Raw genomic sequence first — 20,171 nt, 5'->3', positions numbered from 1 at the left:
GGTTAGCGGAAAGGGGTGAGACTAGGCTACACCAGGCTCGTCTCGACACGTTAGCCCATAAGGAGCTAGGACTAGCAGTGGGTGTTAAATCCGATCTAGTCGCCGCGGGAGTCAGCTCGTCGTGACACGTTAGCTGCACTCCGCTAGCCAATATCGTTAGCAACTTAATGCTAACCGAACCCTAGGTCGACCAACAAGCTAATGCTAGTGAGACGCTAATGTGGTTCGTGGCCTGCTAACAAGTTAATGGTAGCCGGACACTGAACAAACAACTCGCTGTAACGTGTTAGCCAGAGTCACACAATGTCGGCTACCTCGCTAACTAAAACCAGGAACCGCTGGGACAGCTTGCCTGACGCGGTTGCTGTTCCACAGTGCAACTCTAAGTACACTTCTTTCGAAGGACCTACTCAGCACGATCCAAACTGGAACCGGAAAAACTGCGTTCGGCGACGTACTACTACACGGGACGCCTGAGAACTGTTAAGCAGCTAATCAAGTTAGCCTGGATGTGCTGAGGGAGCTCAAAGTAGTTTCTCACGGGAAGAAAGCGAGAATGAGTTAGGAGGAGCTGGTCGGCCGTGTTAGTATGAGGGGGTGGAGCCCTGAGCACGGCTCGACAGGTCTGTCATAGACAGACGTGGTGTCATTGGAGCTTCCGTAGTTGGTCACGCCGAGGCGATTCTCATAGTGAAACACCGAGCGAAGTTAGAAAAAGAACATATATGATACGCATGGCGTTGACGGCTTTGAGTCTGGGCCCCTGTCACAACCAGTAGCACTGCCTTTTTCTTTCACTCCTTTGTTACATCGATGACTCGAACTGTGTTCTCTGTGGTGTTCGTCTCAGGCCCATACATACCTGCAGCTGGCCCCAAACCCCGCCTCTCGCATCATCACTACAACTCCTTCCATTAGTCACATCAGCACTGTCCTTCAGCAATTTCGCTGAAACATCGGATTGAACCAGGAGCCAATGAACATCTCCCAGAGCCATCATGGGGTGGAAGAATGTGGAAACGAGCAGCTGCAGGAAGTCGAGTCTGGACTGATTACAGACAGGGTGACAGGCGTGGATATGGGTCAGGGTCAAGATCCAGAGCTCGGCCTGCGGATTTCACTTTAATCAGACCAAATCTCATGCCTCATGTCAGACTGCACTCCAGAACGGAGGTGAAAACTTTTCTGCCTGCGCTCTCAGACGTTACACTCGACACTGCTGCAGCCGGAGTCACGAGCTGTTCTTCTGCCCTCGGACAGGTCGGGACTCGTTTTAGGCTCGCTGTTCTGTAACTGGCGGTTTTGTGAGTCACAGACATCTGCAGACTTGCACAGCAGTCACTGACTCAAATCTCCACCTGAAGGAATGTGTCTGAGTTCACTAATCGGCAGATCTGAAGCCTGCTGCACTAAAACTGTTACTAACATCAGAGGAAACATTTGTGAGGGTCCGAGTCCACCGAGCAGGAAAACACAGGCACGAATACATCAAAATCAAACATGTTTCTAAGCCAGTAATGAACAAGTGCACAGATTTGGTTCCTCTGGTGCTGTGGAGCTCTGCTGCCCCCGAGTGGTCAGTGCAGTTTGGGTGTGTCGGATACGTGCACACATTTACAGTGTGTGTCTGTGCGCGTGTGTTTTACTCTTTTCCTTTTTCTCTCATTTTTTAAGATTTAACTATTTTGATGGGGTTGTCATATTTATTTATGTTTTTATTTTTTGAGCTATTCTACTTCATGAATTATTTTCTTATTAATATGATTTGTTTGTGCTGCTGTTATTGGGATAACTGAATCTTACTGAAACACACAGATTTCAAATTGAAAGCTGAACGAGGTTCTCTTCCGCGGCGTATTTTCAATCGATGACGCAGAAATGCAGATGAGGCTCGTTTTCAGCCTCTATTGCTGCTGCTTGAATGACACGCTGCGTTTATGCAAATCTATTTTGCCTCCTGTATTTACCTGCAGAGCTCTGATGTGTTTTATAATGGCGATGTGTGATGTCTGATAACATTCTCTAGTAAAACAGAGACAGCACTAAGCTTATCACCTTCGGTCCATCCAAATGTAGAGGTACCTGCGCTGACAGGTAGTAACCTCACCCTTCAACTCTCTGTTCTCCTCTGTCCCCTTCTTACTGATTAACGCACGTGTGTCTCTGTCTTTCATTTCTTTCACCTTCCGCTTCTCAGGTGTATTTTACGCGTCAGCGCAGTTTCAGTCGTTTTTCTACTTTTCAAAGGGAGCGCGTGCGCATGCGCAGCGGGAGTCGGCGCAGACCGTAAGGAAGCCGTGCTGCAGAGTTTATTTTTCCTGTAAAGTGCTGGGGTCAGCTGGAGGGCTGTGGCGGCTATAAATGAGGCTGAGGTGAGTCCACACTTTAACTTTTTTGGCTCACAAACTCCTCCGGGAGCAGCTCCGAGTCCTGCCAGGGCTCCGGGTCACTCTCCAGGCTGTGCTCGCGGAAGTGTTCTGCCTCAGAGGAAGAGCCCGGGCTCAGCTCAGATCCTCTTCATCACAGCAAAGGCACGTAGCGTGTGGGTGGGATTCTCAGTCATAAGTCCGTTAGGAAGTCTTCACATTTAAAGATGAGCTGATCAACGCAAATCGTATTACAGACACTCGGGGGTGGGGGTATGATGAGGGCGGGGGCACCTCAAATCTATGGCACCGCGTCTCCTCTGGATGTTTCAACTTTTACAGCTGTCGGTCGGAGCAGTCAGACCAGGGAGCAAGTCTGTACTGCGCACAGATTATCGGTCCAGATTAGGCTGTGTGATGAAACACGAGGAGCCGAAAACAAAGATGGGCCCAGGTGTTTGAGAAAAAGTACACGATCAAGTTCAGACATGTTTGTGTTTGCAGAGAAAATCAGAAAACACCAAATTAGACGCCTTTAAACGGAGCTCCGCGCGAAGGAAACAGCCGCGTTGCCCAAGCTTTAATGAGCTCAGATCACAGCTGCTCCTCGGTGGTGCCTTTTTTTCTTTATGTTTGGTTGTTTGTGTTTGTTTCATAAACACTTTGAGCTTTTGTTCATCTAAAGGTTATAAACAGCAAAACTTTATTCAAATCAGGCTTACCTGGAAAACCATGACAGGAAAGTCGACCAGTGCGCGTTCATGTGTTGCCATGGAAACCATCCAAGGTTCATACCTGCGCAGTGCCGCAGTCTGCACGTGCTCTGTCTCTTTGCCTGAGGAATGAGACTTTTTCTTTTTTTTAATCATTTTATTAATGAATTATTTCTGATGAATAACTTAGATTCATCAAATCAACCAAATCCAATAACTGAAATTAGCTGAAAGACTTCAGATTAAATTATTAAAATTTTCATTTATTTTTGTAGGAATTGTAAGAGTAAAAATTTGAATTCATTGAATACATACATTTCTAAATCCTGGGTTTTTTTCCACACAAGTCATTTTGTTAACCTAAGAAATGACAAAGTCATTAATTAAATTATTTACTATATTATATTTTGTTTAAATTATTTTTAATTGAATTTGTTGGTGCTTATGTTCATATTTGAGTTTGTGGACAGTCAGATGAGCAGTAAAAATAACAACTGTAATAAGTTTGTGAACAGGAAGCTTCAAAAGCTTTATACATAAAATCATCACACAGGAATCAGTGGATGCATCACAGGTGAACTCTGAATCGTGTCACTTCCTGATGTCTATGCAGGTTTCTGTCGGTCCAGTTCTTCAGTCCTCACTCTGCTCGGTTTCTGTTTTGCCTTCATCATCACTCTGCACACTCAGGTGAGTCTGATCACATGACCTCCTCCATCACCAGATGATGCACGTACTGACTGCTGCCGCTTATGTTAAACAGCTGAAGGTCTTCATCAGTCTCCTGTGTGTGTGTGTGTGTGTGTGTGTGTGTGTGCACGTGGATGCTTGCAGGTGATGCCTGAAGGATCTCTCTGCTCCTCCTCAGATCTCCCCATGGATGAAGGTAAGACGCTCTTCCTATTCCTCTTGGACCCTGGTTTTAGTTCTGACTTAAATTACGAGCTCCCTGAACGCATCTGGACTTCCCGTTCTGTAGGGGCACTCTCTGGAGCTGCTCCAGTTGGCAAAAACTTTATTTAAGTTGTAGAAGGGTGTCCCTGTGAGACTCCCTCAGGTGGACCTGAGGACTATCTGCTGGTCCCGGTTCTGGTCCCAGTCCTGATTCTGGTCCTGGTCAACCACAGATGAGTCTTTGTTGGCGAGAGTGGATGTGAGGTGTCTTTCTTCTGCGTGCTGGAGCGAGCTGGCGGCACTGTTGGAGGACAAAGGCTGTCTGTCCTCAGAGTGACGTCAGGCCTGTTGTTTCCTGTTTGCACGCACACGAAGCTGCAATTGAACGCTGCGTCCTTCGAGGCGCGGTGCTCCGATTTGCAGGAGAGCAAAAAGTGAAAAAGCAGAAGCAAGATTAAAATCAGCCACGTTCACAAACAACAAACATCCACCGACTCATGATAAAAAGAAAATAAACATCAATAATAAAAACAAATCTTTTAATAATTAATTTAATGACTGTAAACAATAACATAAAAACCTGAGAATGAAGAACACTGAATGTACAAAATTACAGTTCGCAAAGTAAAAGTATTAAAATGAATTGAAAAAGTGAAAAAAAATAAATAAAAAAACATAATAACATAAATAAAGGTCCCACATAAATAAAAAGAAAAAATAACTGAAATAATTATAATAAATAATTAAAACATTTAATATATTTTTTAATATTTACAATAATCTGATTTTCAATAATATAACAAATAAAATAAATAAAAAATTAGAGTGATGTTTCTAAAACTAAACCTGAACAAAGAGAAATGAAAGAGACTGTGTGTGTGTGGGTAAGGGTGTGTGTCTTTGTATAAACAGTTACTTATGAGGACCAAAACGGTTGTCCCCATGGGTTTGAAGACATTTTTGAGACTCAGAATGCAGTTTTAGTGTCAGGGTTATGATTAGGTTTAGGCAGGAAAACATTATGTCAATTAGATGTCCTCATTAAGCTATCAAAATGAGACGTGTGTTTGTGTGTGTGAGGGCAGGTCAGTCACCAGCACGTGGCATCTGGTGCTCCACGTTACTCTGAGCCTAATTAGATTAGGCTCCACCCCCTGGCATCAGGGTGGCAGGTGGATCAGTGAGACCTGGCAGTCCTGAAGAGACTCGGTCTGGAGACATCCTCTTTTGGGTTCTGCTTCTCGCTCCCTTTAAGGTAGGCTGGGATTCTAGAGTTTCAGCACAAATCTCAGGTGTTTCTGCAAGTGAAGGGTGAAGTGCTGAGAGATGTTTTTTTTGCAGAGGTGACTCAGCTTTTTGTGTAGGAATCTGGTCTCTGACTTGGATCAGCTGTAGAAACAACTGTGTGAAGGTTACCTTTCTGTTTAACAGCCACTCAAATCACTCCGTGTAGGAGCAGCAGGTAGAAAACATGCTGATTAAACCTGATTGTGTGATTCAAACCAGTTGAATGTGGCAGCCATGCCCCAGAGCATCATGGGAACTGAAGTCTCTAGATTCAGTCTGCCGAGTAGTTCTTATTGATTATTTTTGATCCCAGCAGGAGGTGTGTGTGTGTGTGTGTGTGTCAGACTTGAACATGATCTCAAGTCACCTGCCTCTTAATCACTATGGGAACCAGCTGATGTGTTGCATAAGATAGGTGGTGGGGTTATCGCGATGACATCATCATGCTGCTTTGTTTAAACTGGTTTGAGGCAGTTCTGGTCCACACAGGACTGGTTCAGACTGGCTCCTGTGTGTGAGGAGGTGAAGTTTGGAGTCCGGCTGTTCGCACTCGCTGGATCTTACTGACGTGCTCTGAGGTGGAGAAACTACAACGTACTTCAGCACATCGTTGCTACTCTGAGGTCAGAGTTCATGACAGCACTCTGAGAATCAGACTGAACGGGTACGACTGCTTGGAAGGACTTCACGGGAGAAAGCCTCTCCTCTGTGAAAGAACAGGGCAGCACAGCTGCACCTGAACAGAGCCCAGAGGAACAGACATAACCAGAGTGCAGGTGTTGGTCCATCATGGACAGAATCAAACACCTCAGACCAGCGGTGATGATCAGAGTGGACCATCAACTTCTCTGTAAACACAGTGGAGTAAGCGTGAGGCCGTCTGTCCCACAGCTCTAACTCAGAGAGCTGTGCATGTTCATGTTCATGAAACGCTGGTATGAACATGTGCTAGCTGCTGTCTGTCAGACCTCAGTGTGTGTGCAGCAGGTTTGTCTCCGTGGACGACTGACCTAAATACTCATACATGAATAAACTAGAACATCAGAGGAGTTCTTCAATAACAGAAACCCTGAGCACGGTAATCACTGAAAGCCTCATCACAGTGTGAAACATCAACATTTACCCAGATTATTAAAAACGGGAGAAGTGAGTGACGACTGGCCACAAGGCTCACCGACATCAGCTAAGAAAAACACGTCAAATAAAGCTGTTTGTCAGCAGGTGTGAGTCTGAGTAACAGGTAACGTGAGGCCAGTAGTCCTGGGCGTACCTGAGAGTATGGCCACTGTGCGGAATATAGTTTATACTTTGCTGGTGTTTTAAAGTGAGCTCACCTGTGCAGATTACAGTGGCTCAGGTCCACAGTGTTCAGCTCTGCTTCTCCTGTTGTTGTTTCCAGTGTGTAATCTGTGATGGATTAACTCACAACTTTAATCCCCATTACTCCAGATTAACACACACACGCCTCCAGCTGAGGAAACATGCTTATCAATAAGGAGATGATTAATCTGTAGGTGTAAATGTCACTGTACTTGTTCATTGTGCAGCTGCTGATCGATCACACCGACAGATTATAGATTTTGTTTCCGTGCTTGTGGTCGGGGTTCAGGAGGTGAAAGGAGCTTATGGGAAACGAGGGGTTATTCCTGTTAGAATGAGGCATTCGAGGTGTGCAGGAACAATGACGCTCCACGTTAATCCTACTCTCTTCCCCGCAGAGGGAGAAGATGTTTTGTTTACCTGCTGTTTGACTCAGCACTCTGACAGGAAGTGATGCATATCCTCAGACACCACTTCCTAAGTTATTGTGTGAAAGCAGCCAATCATGAGTCATCTCAGATGTCAGATTTTTTTTTATAAACCAGTAAAACAAAGTACTGAGTGTTACATTAGGAAATATTTTAACAGGAAACATCAGAGGATCTTGGACTGAACCCTGTGGAACGCCACACGTGAGACAGATTTAGCCAGTCAGCTCTTCAGCTTCCTGTACTGTGTTCGTCTGCAGATTAAAAAAAACCTAATCAAAATAAAAATAACATATCAGGAAACTAAGGTTTTTAGTTGATGTTGACTAGTGCAGCAGCAGCACCCCTGCTGTCTGAACTCACACATTTTTCTTTCATCACAACAAACAATAAAAAGTTTTAGTACTTTGGGCTGAAGCTGTGTGAGGTTTGAAGGATCTTTAGGAAGATCAGATCTGGTTCCTCTAAAAGAGGATAAGCTGCACAGATCAGGACCTTCAACGTGATGAATGCTTCACTCACTGTTTCCTCTCACACATGTTTCTTGTATGATACAAACCGTAACTCTGCCGTTCACGACTCACAGTGTCACACTTCTTGCAGCACTGATCTGTTCCTGTTCCTGATATTTTGTCCACCCCTGCTGGTTACAAGTGGCGTGTGTCTGTGGCATCATGGCGAGACACTGTGGTTAAACGGCTCCGTTGTGTCTCAAGAACAGTTGGCCATTATTCCCCCCCCCCCCCGAGACGCTTCAGGACACAAACAAACAGACCGAAACAAAATGGAGGAGCAGGAGGTGGAGGAATAAAAACATTCAAACTGGAGCTGAGCCATCAATGTCAGTGAAAGTAAGACACATCTCAGCTCTGACCTCGCTGAGCTGAAGGAGCGACAAGGAGAAGATGATGTCCAATTATTCATAGCTACGCAGCGTGCTGGAGAGGACGAACGTGACTCGGATCATGTAAATGTTCATTCAAAGCATTTCCATTTCCATAATATGTTTTGAATTTTCACACCCTAAACGTCTCGTGGCTGCAGGGACGTTTGATTCATGGAAACGCTGTGAATCGCTGTGTTTCCATTCAGCATCTGCTGATCAGGGTTTGTGGTTACTTCAGGTCAGCTGGGAAATGGAGGGGATAATAATAATAATAATAATAATAATAATAATAATAATAATGATGATGATGATGATGATGATGATAATAATAATGGATTGCATTTACATAGCGCTTTTCTGGGCACCCAAAGTGCTTTATAATTCTGACTGACCTGATTTTTGTTTCTGAGAGAAATGAGAGCCACATAGGAGGACATTTGTTTTAAATTTTGATAGAACAGTGGCAGTATACTGTCTTCGTAACTGGATATCAAGCCCTTGTAGAGCAGAATGTATTATTTTGGTCTAGACATCCCACAAATGTGATGTCCACATATGTGGACGCCAGTTCCTAGCAGGTTAAGACAGAGCTCCGTTTGTATTTGAAATGAAACCACACTCAGTGATGTCTTTCAGGCTCCATCCCCAGTAAACATGTGACTCTTTAAAATGAAATAAAAGAGGACCTAAAATAAATGATGATGCTAATAAAGTTTTTTATGAACAGAAACGGATGACATCAGTGATGAGTTCAGGTGCAGCTGGGTAATCTTCAGACTGCAGTTCAGGTCCCATTGAACAGAGCTGAAGAGAAAGTGTGTGAGGAGGCGCAGAGGAAGGCACTCAGTCGAGTACAGTGATTAAAGTTGTCCAGAGGGGCAGGGCCAACCTGCAAGCGACGAGTAAATCGGAGCCGACGGCGAGGTTGCCGTGGTTCTGCCGTGTTGTTGTGTTGCTGCCTGTGTATCTGTTGCCGTAATGTTGTGTTTTGTGATGTCTTGATGCTGCCTGTGTGTCTGTGTTGTTGTGTGTCTGTGACTGTGTTGTTTATGTCTGTGTTGTTGTGTGTCTGTTTTGCCATGTTGCTGCCTGTGTCCGTGTTGTTGTGTCTGTGTTGCTGCATGTCATCATTAAATCGTGAGCTCTTGTGTTTGTTCAGATGTTTCTGATCAGATCCCGAGTCTCTGTGGTTGCTCGGTAACGCCCTCTAGTGTATTTCTGGCTCATGTCAGGTCAGTTTGTAGCTCCTCCCTCTGCTAGCGTTTCTTTGTGATTCTTTTTTTTTTTAAATATTTTTTTATTCATTTGAACCCAAACAGAGAGGAGGAAGGACCTTCATCTTCCTCACTTTTTAAATCTTTTCCTCCCCTCAGCAACTCCTCCTGCTGTCTGCCCTTTCTCCTCCTCCTGTAACTCCTCCTCCTCCTCTTCCTCCTCATGTTTCTGTTCAGCTCTGCAGTCACAGTTTACAGATGTGGGGCATTCAGGGCACTTTAGAGCTGCAGGAAAACTCAACCTCTTCTCTTTCATCCGCTTTTTGTTTTTGAGGACGTTTGTTGAGCCCAGCGTTCAGGTTCAATGGGGTATCAGAGGAGCATGTGGCGCAGTCTGACTGGAGGAGGAGGAGGCGATGTAGCTGTGGTCAGGTGTTTCTGCTCAGAGAAACAGGTGAAGATCTCTTTCAGGAGTGTGGAGGAGGATCGGCGGCTCAGACGAGTGTTTGTGCGCCGCTGGTTTGGTGAGTCGCCGTCAGATGGTCCCTGAAAATCTCAGACTTTTTTCCTGATGCAGCATTTTGGATGGAGTGAGGTCTCAGAGACTGTTTTCTAGTGTCAGAGGTTTGAATAAAGCTCATTAGTGTTAAAGCTATGAGCGGAGTGGATAATTTATTTATTTATTTATTTATTTTTAAACAAACACGTTTTTCTTCACAGGTGTTAAACGGAGCAGGTGAAGAGGTTTCAGATGTTTTCAGCACATTTCTCTCCTGTTTGTTTGAGTTTTTATTCTGGTTTCAAACTCTGGTCAGGGTCCTAGAAAAGCTGCTCTTCCTGTTGGTCCAACGGTTGCAGAGGTCAAAGGTCAACCCTGTGTGTGTTTGAAGGTGTTTGAATGTAAACTCTGAGCTGTGACTGGCCCACCAGGCCTCATATCATATCCATAAACTCACTCCCTTCCTGTCTGGTGAGTAAACGCCTCCCTGGCTGCAGAATGGCAGGAAGCCAAAGAGCTAACGGACTAGTGTGTGTGTGTGTGTGTGTGTGTGTGTGTGTGGCTGTTTTCATTCAAACACGCACTCCTCCTCCCCTCCTTCTCCTGTGTTCCCTCTCAAGGAGGATTTGTGTTTTGGCTTCTGAGATTCCTGTCATGTGGGAGGAAGTGAACACAGCGTGAAACCCTCCGGCTGAGCTGCTCTTCGGAGCCGGAAGAGGTCCGTCTGATCCTCCCGCTGAAAGTCCTGCAGGGTTAATTTACTTCACCCACAGCTTCACATTAAAGGCTTTTAACTGACTTTTATTCTGAAGGAAATTCAGGAAACTGTGTTTGTGTCTGAGTTTGTTGAGTATTGGACAGAGGATCCGTTTGAAATGATTCAGACCTGAGCTGCTGTTGTGTTCAAGTGCAGTTTGTAATGTGTGTGCAGCGAAGCAGAGAGGACAGGTCCGAAAGCTGGTTACCCCCTGCCTTTGTGTGCCTGCTTTTCCACCTGTTGGGGAGCATGCTCTGTCTGTGTTCTGAAGTCAGGTTTGATAGTTCTGTGCATGTTTAATGGGAACATCAGAGACGGTGGCAGCAGGAACTTCCTGTCTGAGGAGCACTCTGCTGTCCTACTGTTGTCGTCCACATGTTGAATGTGTGTGTCTGTGTCTCAGGTGGACTGTCGGTGTCGCTGCTCTTCAGATATTTAGCCAAACCCTCAGAGGACTGGTTAGCCGGTACGTGCGCCAACCAAATCTCTCAGTATGCGATTCCAAGAAATCTGTCAATGAAGCTAAACCAATTAATCCAAAAGGAATCAATGACTATCGCTGATCTGCTACATGCTGATTTCACTGAAAGAGTCTGTGGGAACCTGCTGTGATTGGCTGGTTGGACCATGCTTGAACACCTGATCCGAGAATCTGGTTACATACATGAAACACGAATGTGTAGCTTCCACTTTCTCACAGTGTCATACCTGTAAACATCTGCCAGCATCAGCAAGTAACTGCACAGCAGCCATGTTGTTATTGTCATGATGATATCATGAAACTCATCCTAAAGGATAAAACAGCACAAATAAGACAGCTAGCAGCTACACCCATCTGTGTAACCATGCACCTGTAAGTCATAGAGGCCACGCCCCTGATAATGCAAACTCTCAGTCTTCATACACTAAACAGGTGAGTTATTGACTACAGGTGTTTTGAAGATAGATCAAAGTGTTTTTTACAGGCTGTAAACATGTTTATGTTAATATGGGAGTCAATGGGGACTGACTCACTGCTGCCTATGCTGGACACCAGAGGAACTATAGGTCGATGGAAGAAATGGGCGTTTGAGGCGTTTCACTTTGAAACTCCCGGAGCTCGAACCACCTGATGAGTCAGTTCCTGAACATTTGATTCCCAGCCAAGCAGCCCGCATGTACATGTTGAAATGTTGCTCATTCGTTCAGTTGCTTCACACAGTACAAACTGTTTCTTCACTGTAAAAACATCTAAACACATTTGGATTCCTGACATTCCTCAGGTGTGGTTAATAGGCCACAACCTGTGCAGATGTTTGCAGCTGTGGATGTGAGGCGTGAGTGTTTCCTCAAAGTGAATTCAGACTCCAGGACCAAAATAACACACTGCTTTATCTGTCTTTGCGGACAAACATTCATCATGTTCTAACTTCTCCTTACACAAGCTTTTATTGTGAAACTCTGCTCTCACTCTGACAGTGGAAAAACCTCAGTGCTTTTATTGTGAAAGGTGATGATGTAGAAGTTTGCTATCAGTGACATCATCTCTCTCCCTCCCCTCCTCAGAGTCCCCCCGCCTGTCCACCGCCTCCATCAGCAGCGATGAGCGTGCTCCATCGTCCACACCCTCCGACTCCTCCGACCTGCTGGCATCTTACCGGCGCCCCGTGAGCCTGATCTCCACTTTGTCCTCCGGGTCTGGATCTTCCAGAGACGACAACCTTGCGCTGCCTTCATCTATCACCAGCTCCTCCTCGGACCCTGACATCAACCTTAACCTGAGCCCCGAGGAGGTCGCTGCAGACCTCCAGGGGTCGAGCCCCCAACCCAACAGGAAGGGGCGGAGCTTCATTCACAACAAAAACAACAACAACAAAGACTGGAAGGCGAGTCGTACCTTGAGCCGCCGGCAGCCGGCTTCACCGTTTATCCGCGCCAGCATGGCGCCCAACCCTCAGCTGACCTACCTAGACCGCGTCGTCATGGAGATCATCGAGACAGAGAGGATGTACGTGAGAGATCTGCGCATGATCGTGGAGGTGAGTTACCTAACTGCGTGACCCTATAGGTGTCATGGTAACAGGTGTGGGCTCTACGGGCTCAAATTTTTCACTGATGTGGATGGTTGGTCATTGTGGTTGCCTAGGTAGCCACCTGTCCAACCATATCCTTTATTCTCATTGGTAGTTTAACTCAGTACCACCTCCTGAGTTCCTGGAATTCTGTTGCCGAATACCTGGAACATCGATCGCTGCTCGCTAGCGGCGGGTTCAGGACGAGTCAAGTTTGCTTTGATCACGCTCGCTGATGGTTTGACGCTTTATCCTGAAACTATCTCTAAAGTAACTTCAGGCGCTAAGCTTTTCTCTGAAAGTCTAGTCTGTGATCTCATGAAAACACCTGGATGTCCACAGAGGGTGGCGGTGGATGATCCCAGGATCATTTCCATGGTGTAGAACATGAAGTAGAAACACTTCCATCCTTGGGGTCTTATTTTCAAACGATGATCAGTGACCATGGAGCTGGACAGGGTTTGGTTTTTAAGCTGCTGATGCATGAGCTTCTCATCCTTTAGTTTTAATCTAAACTCACCAAGGTAAAACTGTCTGAACTTCAAACATTTCATTTCTATTCTGAAAGCACTCAGGACAAAAATTGACCCATTTTTCTTAGTCTGAACATTTTGGGCTCGTGAAACATACGCGTTTCCTGAACGCATCTCCACGTACAGAGGACAGCTCGCGGTGTCAGTCGTTACCCCGGCCATGACTCAGTGCCAGACTATAATTAACAAGCTAAGACGTTCTGCAGTGATGGGATTAGCTGCTTATGTAACAGGCTCACCGAGCTGCACGCACCTGTTTCAGTGTCTGAAGTACGACTCAATCAAACCAGGCTGTTTAAAAGACTTAGGAAAACAAAAAACAAACCAGTGAAGGAGCAACGGAAAAACGGAAATACTCTAACAGATATTTATTATGATTTATTTACCAAGGTTTCAGAGAATAACAAAGACCTGTCCTTATAATAAAATAATAACAAGTTTTAGGCTCTAAAAAAGCTCTAAGTGAGATAGAATATGTAATATGAAATCAGTAAACACATCAGACATACGAGTTTTCTCCATTTTTTTTAAATATTTAAAAATCAAGTAAACTCTGACACATTAAACATAAACTGATACACAGATTTTAAAGTTCAGTTTATAAAAATAAACATAATTACGTAATCACTTTTATTTAAAACAATAAATGTGTTTATGTACTTACCTCAATAATAAATACCAAACATATGGAATATAGATATATTTAATCAAACAGAAAGATAAGATAAAACTTTATTAATCCCTCGGGTGGGTTCCTCTGGGAAATTCAGTTTCCAAAAGCACAGCACCGACAGAAGTTACAGTTACAGAATATTATATATATATATATATATATATATATATATACACTCAACAAAAATATAAACGCAACACCTTTGTTACTGCTCCCATTCCCCATGGGATGGACGTAGAGACCTAAAATTCATTCCAGATACACAATATAACCATCCCTCCCAAACAGTGGTCACAAATCAGTCCAAATGTGTGGTAGTGGGCACATCTGCTATATTGAGATAATCCATCCCACCTCACAGGTGTGCCACATCAGGATGCTGATCGGACATCATGAGTAGTGCACAGGTGTACCTCAGACTGCCCACAACAAAAGGCCACCCTGGAATGTGCAGTTTTGTCTCACAGCAAAATGCCACAGATGCCACAAGCAATGAGGGAGCGTGCAATTGGCATGCTGACAGCAGGAATGTCAACCAGATCTGTCGCCCGTGCATTGAATGTTCATTTCTCAACCATAAGCCGTCTCCACAGGCGTTTCAGAGAATATGGCAGCACATCCAACCGGCCTCACAACCGCAGACCTCGTGTAACCACACCAGCCCAGGACCTCCACATCCAGCAGGTTCACCTCCAAGATCGTCTGAGACCAGCCACCCAGACAGCTGCTGGAACAATTGGTTTGCACAACCAAACAATTTCTGCACAAACTGTCAGAAACCGTCTCAGGGACGCTCAACTGCATGCCCGTCGTCCTCATCGGGGTCTTGACCTGACTCCAGCTCGTCGCCGTAACAGACTTGTGTGGGCAAATGCTCACATTCGATGGCGTCTAGCACGTTGGAGAGGTGTGCGCTTCACGGATGAATCATGGTTCACATTGTTCAGGGCAGATGGCAGCTGAGAATGTCCCAGTTCTTGCATGGCCAGCATACTCACCCATTGACATGTCACCCATTGAGCATGTTCGGGATGTGCTTGACCGGCGTATACGACAGCGTGCACCAGTTCCCACGAATATCCAACAACCTCGCACAGCCATTGAAGTGGAGTGGACCAACATTCCACAGGCCACAATTGACAATCTGATAGACTCCATGCGACGATGTGTTGCACTGTATGAGGCAAATGGTGGTCACACCAGATACTGACCGGTTCTGGGTCCCCAGACCCCCAATAGCACAAAAAACTGCACATTCCAGGGTGGCCTTTTGTTGTGGGCAGTCTGAGGTACACCTGTGCACTACCCATGATGTCAGATCAGCATCCTGATGTGGCACACCTGTGAGGTGGGATGGATTATCTCAATAAAGCAGATGTGCCCACTACCACACATTTGGACTGATTTGTGACCACTGTTTGGGAGGGATGGTTATATTGTGTATCTGAAATGAATTTTAGGTCTCTACGTCCATCCCATGGGGAATGGGAGCAGTAACAAAGGTGTTGCATTTATATTTTTGTTGAGTGTATATATATATATATATATATATATATATATATATATATATATATATATATATATAAAAAACACCCAGCACGCCCCTGCGGGCGGTTTATCCTTCAAGCTCGGGTCCTCTACCAGAGGCCTGGGAGCTTGAGGGTCCTGCGCAGTATCTTAGCTGTTCCCAGGACTGCGCTCTTCTGGACAGAGATCTCCGATGTTATTCCCGGGATCTGCTGGAGCCACTCGCCTAGCTTGGGAGTCACCGCACCTAGTGCTCCGATTACCACGGGGACCACCATTACCTTCACCCTCCACATCCTCTCGAGCTCTTCTCTGAGCCCTTGGTATTTCTCGAGCTTCTCGTGTTCCTTCTTCCTGATGTTGCTGTCATTCGGAACCGCTACATCGATCACTACGGCCGTCTTCTTCTGTTTGTCTACCACCACTATGTCCGGTTGGTTAGCCACCACCATTTTGTCCGTCTGTATCTGGAAGTCCCACAGGATCTTAGCTCGGTCATTCTCCACCACCCTTGGGGGCATCTCCCATTTTGACCTCGGGACTTCCAGGTTATACTCGGCACAGATGTTCCTGTACACTACGCCGGCCACTTGGTTATGGCGTTCCATGTATGCCTTGCCTGCTAGCATCTTGCACCCTGCTGTTATGTGCTGGATTGTCTCTGGGGCATCTTTACACAGCCTGCACCTGGGGTCTTGCCTGGTGTGATAGACCCCAGCCTCTATTGATCTTGTACTCAGAGCTTGTTCTTGTGCTGCCATGATTAGTGCCTCTGTGCTGTCTTTCAGTCCAGCTTTGTCCAGCCACTGGTAGGATTTCTGGATATCAGCCACCTCCTCTATCTGCCGGTGGTACATACCGTGCAGGGGCCTGTCCTTCCATGATGGTTCCTCGTCTCCCTCCTCTTTCTTGGGTTTCTGCTGCCTGAGGTATTCACTGAGCACTCGGTCAGTTGGGGCCATCTTCCCAATGTATTCTTGGATGTTCGTTGTCTCATCCTGGACTGTGGTGCTGACACTCACCAGTCCCCGGCCCCCTTCCTTCCGCTTAGCGTACTGCCTCAGGGTGCTGGACTTGGGGTGAAACCCTCCATGCATGGTAAGGAGCTTTCTTGTCTTTATGTCAGTGGCTTCTATCTCCTCCTTTGGCCAGCCTATTACCCCAGCAGGGTACCTGATCACGGGCAGGGCGTACGTGTTGATGGCCCGGATCTTGTTCTTACCATTCAGCTGACTCCTCAGGACTTGCCTGACCCTCTGCAGGTACTTGGTGGTTGCAGCCTTTCTAGCGGCCTCTTCATGGTTCCCATTTGCCTGCGGGATCCCCAGGTACTTGTAACTGTCCTCTATGTCTGCAATGTTGCCTTCTGGTAGTTCAATCCCCTCAGTTCTGACTACCTATCCAGTCTTGTTAATGATCTCACTGAGGGGGTTCAGGCCTATGCAGAACAGCAGTGGGGACAGAGCATCTCCTTGGTAGATCCCGCACTTGATGGTGACTTGTGCTATGGGCTTGGAGTTGGCCTCTAGTGTTGTACGCCAGGGTCCCATTGATCTTGTACAATTCTAGGCATTCCAGTATCCAGCTGTGGGGCATTGAGTCATAGGCCTTCTTGTAATCAATCCAGGCAGTGCACAGGTTGGTCAGTCTGGTCTTGCAGTCTCGGCTGACTGTTCTGTCTACCAGTAGCTGGTGTTTTGCGCCTCTGGTATTCTTGCCAATTCCTTTCTGTGTCCCACTCATGTATTGACCCATGTGCCTGTTCATCTTAGCCGATATGATGCCTGACAGGAGCTTCCATGTAGTACTGAGGCAGGTTATTGGTCGGTAGTTGGAGGGGACCGGTCCCTTCTTGGGGTCCTTGGGGATCAGGACCGTCCGACCTTCGGTTAGCCATTCCGGGTGTCTCTCGTTAACTAGCAGCTGGTTCATTTGTGCTGCCAGACGCTCGTGGAATGCAGTCAGCTTCTTTAGCCAGTAGGCGTGAACCATGTCGGGCCCTGGTGCTGTCCAACTCTTCATACTGGAGACCCTTCCTTGGATATCTGCCACTGTGATGGTTACTGGACCCTGTTCAGGGAGGTTGCTGTGGTCTGCCCTCAGATCCACTAGCCACTGAGCATTGCCGTTATGGGTTGCGTCCTTCTCCCATATGCTCTTCCAGTATTGCTCCGTCTCCAGCCTTGGTGGTGCTGTTCTCTTATTATTGTTCCCTTGCCACTGAGAGTACACCTTTGCTGGTTCTGTGGAGAACAGCTGGTTTATTCTCCTGCCTTCTATCTCTCTGGTGTACCTCCTCAAGCGGCTGGCCAAGGCTGTGAGTCTTTGCTTTGCTTGCTGTATTTCTTATGCACCTTCTTTGTCGCACCTTTCTGCAACTCTGTTAGTTGGCTAACCTCCCTCCGTGCTACTTTGATCTAGCCTCCTTCTCCATGGAGGGGCTATGTACCCAATCTCGGGTGGGGGTGATGATATCTCCCCCCTGACCTGGCGTCCTGACTCCTCCTTGCCGTAGCATTTGTGTTGTACCTCGTCAATCTCTAGCTGTGAGAGCAGTCGAAGAATCCATAGGTCCGTCATCCTATTCATGTAGCCCCTTCCGCCGGGGTTACTTGCGTAGTAGCATTCCAACAACGATGCCTTCTTGTTCCAGTAGCCCACTTTTCGTCAGGGTGCCCTGGTTCCTCAACACCTGACGCGGACCTTGTTGATCCGGGCGACGTCCGAGCCGGCATGCCTTCATATTTATCTGTGTCGCTCATGTCTGCGGTAGGCTCGCTTAGCATAGGGGGTCTAGCCTTAGGACCCTTACTGGATACAGACGCCCCAGGCAGGAATCGAACTTGCGATCCTGTGTTCCAAAGGCGTTCCAAAGGCGTGTAGTCTAACCACTACGCTATCCAGCTGCTAGTGGTACCAGGCGTGAGATAGAGATAGATAGATAGATAGATATATATATATATATATATATATATATATATAATACAGAGACATATATAAATAAAATATACGAAGGGGATAAATAGAATAAATAGGAATAAAAATAAAGATACAAGTGAATTGCACATTTCAAGTTTGGAGTCTATTGCACCATTGACTATTAACAAAAGTATTGCACAAAAGGTATTGCACAGTGAAGTGAAGAGGCACTACAGCTTAGTTGTTCCCCCCTCCTTTGTCCTCCTGTTTCCCCTCCCTCTCCCCTCCAGAGAGGAGTTAAACAGTCTGCATCTCTGATCAAGCCAGAAGTAATCAGATTACTGTGGTATAGCTCAGTGAGCGTTCAGTCTGCCTCCTGTTGGAGAAATGGAAACATTCCAGTTTATTTTAAAGGGTGTTTTATTTGACGCTGAGCTTTTTAAAAAGTGACCCCTGACCTTTCTGTCACTTCCTCTTATCCTCTTCTTCCCTGCTTGTCTCTTCCTTCCTTCCGTCCACTCTACTAACCTCTCCCTCCTACCCTGCAGGACTACCTGGCTCACATCATCGATCAGTCCGACCAGTCGGATCTGTCGATCCGTCCTGAGCTGGTCTGCGCTCTCTTTGGAAACATCGAGGACATCTACGAGTTCAACAGGTGAAGAAGATAAAGTTTAATGTGTCCGTTATCATAGCACGATATTTTGTCTAAAACGGTTAACGTTGATGTTACGTCTCCCCCATGTCAGCGCTCTCTGTTTCCTGTCGAGGGGTGAGTTTGCTTTGCAGACCGGCGCTGTTCTACTGCACAACATGGAGTGCTCTGTTTGCTGTGACTTTGAGTGCCTTCATGTTTAGGAACGATTCAGCAGGTTAAATATGAACAAACCGTTTCACCCATTTTCACTCCTGAACGGTGCAGCCACAGACGAACACCGTAACACAAACCAGATCGTATATATAAAAATAACCATGACCACCATGATGTCAGCCTTTGGTTTAGTGTTAGTCGAGTCATTCGAGTAGAAGGTAACAGAGACTTTCACTGCATGTCATTCGTCTGCTCTCCTCCCTCCTTCTTGTCTGCCTTCATGGTTAAAGGTAAAAACTCCAAAACATCAGAAGAACATCATGAAATATTAAAATGAGCGTTAGGGTTCAGACTCTGAAGTGAGAACCAAGGAAACTGCTGAAACGAGAGAAAAACTTCAGGTTTCCTTTGGTTTGCTCCTGGTGACATGCAAAGCGTTGTTGTTGCTGGGGTCGCCACGGTGACAGTGTTTCCTGTTCACAGCGAGCTGCTTCAGGATCTCGACCAGTGTGACAACGACCCCGTCGCCATCGCCAGGTGCTTCGTCATCAAGGTGAGACCAGATCTGATTGGATTTGGGTGAGGATGGTTCGTACAAGCAGCGGCTGATAAAACTCTTGGCTTGTTGTATTTCAGAGCGAGTACTTTGACATCTACACACAGTACTGCACCAACTACCCAAAGTAAGCCATACGTTAGGTTTCGAGCACATTTTAAAAACCTTGTCTCATTCACATTGACCTGTCCACACTTGTCTGTCTCCTCTCTCCTGTTGCAGTTCGGTGGCGGCGCTGACGGAGTGCATGAGGAACAAATCTCTTGCCAAATTTTTCCGGGACCGCCAGTCCTCGCTTAAACGTTCGCTGCCTCTGGGTTCATACCTGCTCAAACCTGTTCAGAGGATCCTTAAATACCACCTGCTGCTACAGGTACCACACCAGCACACCTGACAACCAGTTACACCTGCATCCAAACCTGTAGAAATAGACCAGAGGACTGAGATGAAGCAAATATGTCTAAGGCCACGTTTACATCACATTTCACACGAAGACTCACACGGATTCCCGGAGGATCAGTCAGAGTTAAAGTGTCTTCAGACATTTCCTGGTGTGAAAGCAGAAGTTATCTTCTTAGTTATATTTTTTTTTAGCCAACTAACTGAAAACTATATGAGCAACACATAAGTGAATTTTGAGTGGATATCCACGGTATTTGGAAAAAACTTCCAGATGTGGATGATTCGTTTGGGTTGAGAGTGTTGAAATCTCCCAATTCTTTGAATCTTTGGGCTGA

General features: G+C 46.1%; 1 protein-coding gene across 2 annotated transcripts in view; it reads left to right on the top strand.

Moving 5' to 3' along the window:
* Positions 1-3,916: 3,916 nt before the first annotated feature.
* The window catches only part of LOC146617681 (pleckstrin homology domain-containing family G member 3-like), a 34,552-nt gene continuing 18,297 nt past the window's right edge, over positions 3,917-20,171 (top strand). The window contains exons 1-7 of one of the 2 annotated variants that reach the window (XM_085372355.1): positions 9,473-9,632; positions 10,768-10,830; positions 11,910-12,382; positions 18,616-18,725; positions 19,362-19,431; positions 19,515-19,561; positions 19,657-19,807. In XM_085372355.1, the coding sequence (XP_085228481.1) occupies positions 9,473-9,632; positions 10,768-10,830; positions 11,910-12,382; positions 18,616-18,725; positions 19,362-19,431; positions 19,515-19,561; positions 19,657-19,807 (1,074 nt within the window). Of the gene's footprint in view, positions 3,966-9,472; positions 9,633-10,767; positions 10,831-11,909; positions 12,383-18,615; positions 18,726-19,361; positions 19,432-19,514; positions 19,562-19,656; positions 19,808-20,171 lie in introns of those variants that run through there. The other variant, XM_085372356.1, reaches the window with a different exon arrangement.

This window comes from Diplotaxodon limnothrissa, linkage group LG15 (assembly GCF_057381915.1).
Source record: "Diplotaxodon limnothrissa isolate DT_005_m linkage group LG15, D_limnothrissa_male_GT1.1, whole genome shotgun sequence".
Lineage (NCBI taxonomy): Eukaryota > Metazoa > Chordata > Actinopteri > Cichliformes > Cichlidae > Diplotaxodon > Diplotaxodon limnothrissa.
The sequence above is the reverse complement of the archived record's forward strand: the minus strand, read 5'-3'. Positions and strand labels throughout refer to the sequence as shown.